General features: G+C 47.6%; 1 protein-coding gene across 1 annotated transcript in view; it reads left to right on the top strand.

The window, feature by feature from the left end:
* Positions 1-10,000, top strand: part of polq (polymerase (DNA directed), theta) — a 122,044-nt gene that overhangs the window by 75,760 nt on the left and 36,284 nt on the right. Inside the window, exons 18-23 of the mRNA XM_082957597.1 lie at positions 1-11; positions 57-998; positions 2,653-4,978; positions 8,006-8,113; positions 8,718-8,920; positions 9,472-9,667. The exon at positions 1-11 is cut by the window's left edge and continues 1,238 nt beyond it. Coding sequence (XP_082813723.1) covers positions 1-11; positions 57-998; positions 2,653-4,978; positions 8,006-8,113; positions 8,718-8,920; positions 9,472-9,667 — 3,786 coding nt within the window. The remainder of the gene's footprint in view (positions 12-56; positions 999-2,652; positions 4,979-8,005; positions 8,114-8,717; positions 8,921-9,471; positions 9,668-10,000) is intronic.

Raw genomic sequence — 10,000 nt, forward strand, 5'->3', positions numbered from 1 at the left:
GAGGGGAGAGAGAGGGGAGAGAGAAGGGAGAGAGAGGGGAGGAGGAGAGGGGAGAGAGAGGGGAGGAGAGGGGAGAGAGAGGGGGGGAGAGAGGGGAGGAGGAGAGGGGGGAGAAAAGAGAGAGAGAGGAGAGGAGGAGAAGAACATATTTTAAACTTCCTCCTAAAACCCTACCGATCCCTGCCCCGAACTCGGTTTCAACCCCAAAGTCAGCACCCCTCCTCCAGAGCAAGGCACCACCAGAGGTCCCTGTTCCCCCTCCTCCCTGCCTCCTCTCCCCTGTCCCTCCTCCCCTCTTCCTCTCCTCTGCCCAAGCCCCAGCTCTTCCTCTCTCTTTTGTAGTCAAACGCCGGAGGGTGGAAGAGGAGAATAAGTGTGGGTCTCCTGAACTCTACGAGGAGGAGGAGGAGGAGGGAAGGTTTGGGGATAGTTTGGAGTTGGACACTCAGACTGAGAGAATGATTCTACTACAAGACCAGAGAGAGGAGGAGAGGGAGAGAGAGGCAGCTAACTCACAGCATGAGAGAGGGAACAGGGAGAAGGGTGGAGAGGAGGAGAGAGGAAGGAGGGAGACGGGTGGAGAGGAGGAGAGAGGGAGGAGGGAGAAGGGTGGAGAGGAGGGGAGAGGGAACAGGGAGAAGGGTGGAGAGGAGGAGAGAGGGAGGAGGGAGAAGGGTGGAGAGGAGGGGAGAGGGAACAGGGAGAAGGGTGGAGAGGAGGAGAGAGGAAGGAGGGAGACGGGTGGAGAGGAGGGGAGAGGAAGGAGGGAGACGGGTGGAGAGGAGGAGAGAGGAAGGAGGGAGACGGGTGGAGAGGAGGAGAGAGGAAGGAGGGAGAAAGTTGGAGAGGAGAAATCCAACGACGTTAACCCACCGAACCCCTCACCAGTCTACAGTATCCATGGCAACCCCCATACCTATGGTTCCCATGACGACGCTGCGCCCAGATACAACTTCTCTCTGACTGACAGCCAGATGGAACAGATCCTCGACGACCAGGTAGTGGTGATGATGGGGGTGGTGGTGATGGTGATGGGGGTGGTGGGGGTGATGGTGGGGGTGGTGGTGGGGATGGTGGTGGGGGTGATGGGGGTGGGGATGGTGGTGGGGGTGGTGGTGATGGTGGGGGTGATGGGGATGGTATTGGTGGTGGTGATGGTGGTGATGATGGTGGTGGTAGTGGTGATGGTGGTGATGATGATGATGGTGGTGGTGATGATGGTGGTGGTGATGGTAGTAGTGATGGTGATGATGGTAGTGGTGATGGTAGTGGTGATGGTGGTGATGATGGTGGTGGTAGTGGTGATGGTGGTGATGATGATGATGGTGGTGGTGATGATGGTGGTGGTGATGGTAGTAGTGATGGTAGTAGTGATGGTGATGATGGTAGTGGTGATGATGGTGGTGATGGTAGTGGTGGTGGTAGTGATGGTGTTAGTGGTGGTGATGATGGTGGTGGTGGTGGTGGTGGTGGTGCTGATGATGGTGGTAGTGGTGATGGTGGTGATGGTGTTGGTGGTGGTGGTGGTGATAATGGTAGTGGTGATGATGATGGTAGTGGTGGTGGTGATAATGGTAGTGGTGGTGATGATGGTAGTGGTGATGATGATGGTAGTGGTGGTGGTGATGATGGTAGTGGTGATAATGGTAGTGGTGGTGATGATGGTAGTGGTGATGATGATGGTGGTAGTGGTGATGATGGTAGTGGTGGTGGTGATGGTAGTGGTGGTGGTGATAATGGTAGTGGTGGTGATGGTGTTGGTGGTGGTGATGATGGTAGTGGTGGTGATGGTGTTGGTGGTGGTGATAATGGTAGTGGTGGTGATGATGGTAGTGGTGGTGGTGATAATGGTAGTGGTGGTGATGATGGTAGTGGTGGTGGTGATGGTAGTGGTGGTGGTGATAATGGTAGTGGTGGTGATGATGGTAGTGGTGGTGGTGATGATGGTAGTGGTGATAATGGTAGTGGTGGTGATGATGGTAGTGGTGATGATGATGGTAGTGGTGGTGGTGATGATGGTAGTGGTGGTGGTGATGATGGTAGTGGTGATGATGATGGTGATGGTGGTGATAGTGGTGGTGGTGGTGGTGATGGTAGTGGTGATGGTGGTGGGGATGGTGATGATGGTGTTAGTGATGGTAATGATGGTGGTGGTGGTGGTGGTGATGGTAGTGGTGATGGTGGTGGTGATGGTGTTGGTGGTGATGGTGTTAGTGATGGTAATGATGGTGGTGGTGATGGTGATGATGGTGGTGGTGGTGATGATGGTGGTGATGGTGATGGTGGTGGTGGGGATGGTGTTAGTGGTGGTGATGATGGTGATGATGGTGGTGGTGGTAATGATGGTGGTGGTGATGGTGATGATGGTGGTGATGGTGATGATGGTGGTGGTGGTGATGATGGTGGTGGTGGTGATGTTGGTAATGGTGTTAGTAATGATGGTGATGATGATGGTGATGGTAGTGGTGATGGTAGTGGTGATGGTGGTGGTGATGGTAGTGGTGATGATGGTGGTAGTGGTGATGGTAGTGGTGATGGTAATGGTGATGGTAGTGGTGATGGTGGTGGGGATGGTGATGATGGTGATGGTAATGATGATGATGGTGGTGGTGATGATGGTGATGATGATGATGGTGTACTCTTCCTCTCCAGATCTTGGCAGGCGATAATGATGATGATGACGATGATGATGATGATGAACCCATCCCACCCCCTAGCGCACACCGCTCCTCAGTGACCAATGAGAACAGTCTAAACGGCAGTAGCAGCTTCCTATTCGACAGCCTGTACGACAGCTCCTTATTGGCTGGGCTTAGCCACGACTCTCACCAATCAGAGGAAGAGAAGGAGGAGGGGCCTGTTGTCATGGAGATGAGTCTCCTGTCCAACCAGCAGCGGCAACGCAGCGGGCTCATAGCCAATCAGGAGGCAGAGGAACAGGAGGCCGTCCAATGGGGCGAGTCGTCCTTCAACCTATCAGAGTGGGGCGACTCTCTGCTGGTTGGAGAGCACTTCCTGGAGAGGCGGAGCCTGCTGAGACACACGTCGGGACTGCAACACGAACAAGACTGCGGTCAGACAGACAGACCCCGACCTGACCACAGCAATGGTCAGACAGACGTTCACGGTCCGGAAAAAACGCATGTCCAGTGTTTGACGGAGCGACCGGAACACAATCACAGCGGAGAAGAAGGAGGAGATGGAGGGATTGAGAAGGAGAGAGATGGAAGGATTGAGAAGGAGAGAGATGGAAGGATTGAGAAGGAGAGAGATGGAGGGATTGAGAAGGAGAGAGATGGAAGGATTGAGAAGGAGAGAGATGGAAGGATTGAGAAGGAGAGAGATGGAGGGATTGAGAAGGAGAGAGATGGAAGGATTGAGAAGGAGAGAGATGGAGGGATTGAGAAGGAGAGAGATGGAGGGATTGAGAAGGAGAGAGATGGAGGGATTGAGAAGGAGAGAGATGGAGGGATTGAGAAGGAGAGAGATGGAAGGATTGAGAAGGAGAGAGATGGAAGGATTGAGAAGGAGAGAGATGGAGGGATTGAGAAGGAGAGAGATGGAAGGATTGAGAAGGAGAGAGATGGAAGGGTTGAGAAGGAGAGAGATGGAGGGATTGAGAAGGAGAGAGATGGAGGGATTGAGAAGGAGAGAGATGGAGGGATTGAGAAGGAGAGAGATGGAGGGATTGAGAAGGAGAGAGATGGAAGGATTGAGAAGGAGAGAGATGGAGGGATTGAGAAGGAGCGAGATGGAGGGAGAGGTGTTGCAGTGTGTGAGAGCAGGCTGTTTAAAAGACCTGCATCACAGAGAGATGGAGTGAGAGAGGAAAACAGAAAGAGAGAGAGAGAGGAGGAGAGAGAGAAGAGGACAGAGTCTGAATCCTCCCTCCACTGCAGCCCTGGACTCCAGGACATCTTTGATCGTTGGCCTAGTATGTCTGACCAGCCGTCCCAGCACCCTCTGCTGCAACCAGCTCACACACTCACACACACAGCTGTTGACAAACAGGACACAGAGGACAGTTTGACTGGTCTGACTGGTCTAACACCACTGGTACATGCTGAGCACAGAGAGACAGAGGACAGTTTGACTGGTCTGACTGGTCTAACACCACTGGTACATGCTGAGCACAGAGAGACAGAGGACAGTTTGACTGGTCTGACTGGTCTAACACCACTGGTACATGCTGAGCACAGAGAGACAGAGGACAGTTTGACTGGTCTGACTGGTCTGACTGGTCTAACACCACTGGTACATGCCGATGAGGACAGAGAGACAGAGGGACAACTGGGGGAGAAAGAGGGGGAGAGACGAGGGGAGACGGGAGAGAACAACGTGAGATGGGGGGAGACAGGGGGACAAATTGGGGAGAGAGAAGAGGGGAGATTAGGTGGGGCTCACGGGGACCTCATCCCCCCAACTCCAGAAACCGTCAAACTGACCACCTCCTCTGTCCAATCACCTCACGCCACGAGGACGATCCACCAATCACCTCTCACCACCAGAACTCTCAACCAACCAACTCTTATTTCCCATCCTCTCAACCATTCAACCCCCACCCCTCGACCCATCCACCAATCAGCTCACTCCACCCGCCTCCCTGATCAACCAGCAGTCTCTGTTGGTCCCCAGTCCCTGAAACCAAATCTCAAAACGCACACACACTCTCACTCAGCCCCTAAACCAGACACCAAACCAGCCCCTCAACCCAAAACGTTGCTAGACTCTCCTCCTGTCCCCTCCTCCCCCCCATCTCTGACTGACGAGGGCTTCACCCTCCAGCTCTCCCAGGATGCATCTCTCTCTCCCAGCAGCCCTAGCGGTGGGCTGGCCATCATAGACGTGGCGAGCGACAGAACACTGTTCTACACCTTTATAGAGGAATGGAGGAGGAAGGAGAGGTATTCCCTCGTTCCTGTCTGTCGAACGATAGGAGACGGAGGAGACGGAGGGACTGGAGGGAGGCAGATGAGAGGTAACTACACACACTCACACACACACACTCTCACACGCACAGTCGCACACACTCACACACACACTCACACACACACCAGGGCTACAATTTCCTTGCGGAGGCCCTATTGAGTGGCTGTAATGCCCCCCCCTCCCCACGTATTTCTGGCAAACCAGTCTGAAGTTGTTCATTTGCAATGTCAAATCAAATCAAGTTGTGTTTGTCACATGCGCCGAATACAACAGAATACCAACTCCAAGCGGGCTGTCATGTGCCTTTTTCTGAGGAGTGGCTTCCGTCTGGCCAAATGTCTGAAATTATAATAATAGCCTATCAAATGTCTGAAATTATAATAATAGCCTATCAAATGTCTGAAATTATAATATGGCCTATCAAATGTCTGAAATTATAATAATAGCCTATCAAATGTCTGAAATTATAATATGGCCTATCAAATGTCTGAAATTATAATATGGCCTATCAAATGTCTGAAATTATAATAATAGCCAATCAAATGTCTGAAATTATAATATGGCCTATCAAATGTCTGAAATTATAATATGGCCTATCAAATGTCAGAAATTATAATAATGTCCTCCCAAATGTCGGAAATTATAATACGACAATCAGATGAAAACATCGTCACCCATGATATGTGAAACGGAGCCAGAGCAGACCGTGAAAACAACAGTAAAATGGATTACATGTTGACATGCCACAGTATCCCGTCTAACACCAGCATTTCCCAGGCATCTTACCCGGGTTTCACATAGCTTTTACAGGTTATTGTAATCGGGGATATGATGTTTATACGTGTCCAGTAAAAACAGAATACTTGAGTATCCTCATTAATAACAGGATGTTGGTGAACATGTAAACCTATAACAGGATGTTGGTGAACGTGTAAACCTATAACAGGATGTTGGTGAACATGTAAACCTATAACAGGATGTTGGTGAGCATGTAAACCTATAACAGGATGTTGGTGAACATGTAAACCTATAACAGGATGTTGGTGAGCATGTAAACCTATAACAGGATGTTGGTGAACATGTAAACCTATAACAGGATGTTGGTGAGCATGTAAACCTATAACAGGATGTTGGTGAACATGTAAACCTATAACAGGATGTTGGTGAACATGTAAACCTATAACAGGATGTTGGTGTGTATGTAAACCTATAACAGGATGTTGGTGACCATGTAAACCTATAACAGGATGTTGGTGAACATGTAAACCTATAACAGGATGTTGGTGAACATGTAAACCTATAACAGGATGTTGGTGAACATGTAAACCTATAACAGGATGTTGGTGAGCATGTAAACTTATAACAGGATGTTGGTGACCATGTAAACCTATAACAGGATGTTGGTGAACATGTAAACCTATAACAGGATGTTGGTGAACATGTAAACCTATAACAGGATGTTGGTGAACATGTAAACCTATAACAGGATGTTGGTGAACATGTAAACCTATAACAGGATGTTGCTGAACATGTAAACCTATAACAGGATGTTGGTGAACGTGTAAACCTATAACAGGATGTTGCTGAACATGTAAACCTATAACAGGATGTTGGTGAACATGTAAACCTATAACAGGATGTTGGTGAACATGTAAACCTATAACAGGATGTTGGTGAACATGTAAACCTATAACAGGATGTTGGTGAACATGTAAACCTATAACAGGATGTTGGTGAACATGTAAACCTATAACAGGATGTTGGTGAACATGTAAACCTATAACAGGATGTTGGTGAACATGTAAACCTATAACAGGATGTTGGTGTGTATGTAAACCTATAACAGGATGTTGGTGAGCATGTAAACCTATAACAGGATGTTGGTGTGCATGTAAACCTATAACAGGATGTTGGTGAACATGTAAACCTATAACAGGATGTTGGTGTGTATGTAAACCTATAACAGGATGTTGGTGAACATGTAAACCTATAACAGGATGTTGGTGAACATGTAAACCTATAACAGGATGTTGGTGAGCATGTAAACCTATAACAGGATGTTGGTGAGCATGTAAACCTATAACAGGATGTTGGTGAACATGTAAACCTATAACAGGATGTTGGTGAACATGTAAACCTATAACAGGATGTTGGTGAACATGTAAACCTATAACAGGATGTTGGTGTGTATGTAAACCTATAACAGGATGTTGGTGAGCATGTAAACCTATAACAGGATGTTGGTGAACATGTAGACCTATAACAGGATGTTGGTGAGCATGTAAACCTATAACAGGATGTTGGTGAACATGTAAACCTATAACAGGATGTTGGTGAGCATGTAAACCTATAACAGGATGTTGGTGAACATGTAGACCTATAACAGGATGTTGGTGAGCATGTAAACCTATAACAGGATGTTGGTGAACATGTAAACCTATAACAGGATGTTGGTGAGCATGTAAACCTATAACAGGATGTTGGTGAACATGTAAACCTATAACAGGATGTTGGTGAACATGTAAACCTATAACAGGATGTTGGTGAGCATGTAAACCTATAACAGGATGTTGGTGAACATGTAAACCTATAACAGGATGTTGGTGAACATGTAAACCTATAACAGGATGTTGGTGAACATGTAAACCTATAACAGGATGTTGGTGAACATGTAAACCTATAACAGGATGTTGGTGAACATGTAAACCTATAACAGGATGTTGGTGAACATGTAAACCTATAACAGGATGTTGGTGAGCATGTAAACTTATAACAGGATGTTGGTGAACATGTAAACCTATAACAGGATGTTGGTGAACATGTAAACCTATAACAGGATGTTGGTGAACATGTAAACCTATAACAGGATGTTGGTGAACATGTAAACCTATAACAGGATGTTGGTGAACATGTAAACCTATAACAGGATGTTGGTGAGCATGTAAACCTATAACAGGATGTTGGTGAGCATGTAAACCTATAACAGGATGTTGGTGAGCATGTAAACCTATAACATTCATGTATTGATGTTTCTGTGATTGAGTCTTAGTTATTCATGTTTCTGTGATATTTGTAGGTCTTTCCCGGTGTTCCACAGGAAGTGTGGTGTTAACAGGACTGGCTGTCTGCTGGGGAGAGACAGACTCTTACTACATATCACTACTACCGCAGCAGCAGAGTACAGGTACGCACACACACACACACACATACACACACACATACATACATACATACGTACGTACGTACATACATACATACATACATACATACATACATACATACATACATACATACATACATACATACATACATACATACATACATACATACATACATACATACATACATACACACACAACATTTCACTACGACAGGACAGCGGTACACACACACACATACATACATACATACATACACACACACACACACATACACACACACAACATTTCACTACGACAGGACAGCGGTACACACACACACACACACACAACATTTCACTACGACAGGACAGCGGTACACACACACATACACACACACACACACAACATTTCACTACAACAGGACAGCGGTACACACACACACACACACACCCACCCACTCTCTCTCTCTCTCTGTCATAGTAACGGTCCTCCAAGTTATAATTCCAGCAGTTAACTACAACGATCTATTTATGTGGGTTTTGAACTGTATTGTTTCTTTGGGATAGCTGTACTGGCTTTCTGAGGTAACTGAATCCAACTTCTGTTTTCACTCTGACATGTCATGAACATGGAATTACTGTCCCACAGAGATGAGCTCCAGTCTGGCCCCGCCCCCGCTGGCTGCTGATTTGCCAGTTGGAGAGAGGGTGGAGCAGATGAGAGCCTGTCTGAGTAAGTCATTGGCCGACGGGGCAAGGGGTGTGGTCATGACTTATGACATCATCCAGGTGTACAAGACTCTGGTGCTGAGCTATGGTATCTCCCTGGAAGGACCCTGTGAAGACCTGAAGGTACACACACACACACACACACACAGATAGATAGAGACACACACACACACACACACACACACACACACACACACACACACACAGATAGATAGACACACACACACACACACACACACACACACACAGAGAGAGACACACAGACACACACACACACACACACACACACACACACACACACACACACACACACACACTGATACACACACACAGATAGATAGACACACACACACACAGACATGTATATACATTTACACATTTATATACAAGCTGTGTAGGTGGAGTTTTATCTGTGTGTGTGTGTCTATCTATCTGTGTGTGTGTGTCTATCTGTGTGTGTGTGTGTGTGTGTGTGTGTGTGTGTGTGTGTGTGTGTGTGTGTGTGTGTGTGTGTGTGTGTGTGTGTTGTGTGTGTGTGTGTGTGTGTGTGTGTGTCTATCTGTGTGTGTGTCTATCTGTGTGTGTGTGTGTGTGTGTGTGTGTGTGTGTGTGTTGTGTCTGTGTCTGTGTCTCTGTGTGTGTGTGTGTGTGTGTATCTGTGTGTGTGTGTTTAGGTGGCGTCTTGGCTGCTGGACCCGGGTAGTGAGGAGAGAACTCTAACCAACATGGTGACCTGCTACTGTCCGTCGGTTCTACCGCTACTGGATGGACACTCCCCCTCCCCCCGCCTACGGGCTGCCATAGACAGCGTGCTCATACACAGCACCATGCGTCACCTCACTGCCCTGCTGGAGAAAGACGGACTGATAGGTAAGGAACTCGCATACAGATGGACTGATAGGTAAGGAACTCACATACAGATGGACTGATGGGTAAGGAACTCACATACAGATGGACTGGTAGGTAAGGAACTCACATACAGATGGACTGGTAGGTAAGGAACTCACATACAGATGGACTGATAGGTAAGGAACTCACATACAGATGGACTGATAGGTAAGGAACTCACATACAGATGGACTGATAGGTAAGGAACTCACATACAGACGGACTGGTAGGTAAGGAACTCACATACAGACGGACTGATAGGTAAGGAACTCACATACAGATGGACTGGTAGGTAAGGAACACACATACAGATGG

The sequence above is a fragment of the Salmo salar genome, chromosome 11, assembly GCF_965601325.2.
Source record: "Salmo salar chromosome 11, fSalSal1, whole genome shotgun sequence".
Classification (NCBI taxonomy): Eukaryota; Metazoa; Chordata; class Actinopteri; order Salmoniformes; family Salmonidae; genus Salmo; species Salmo salar.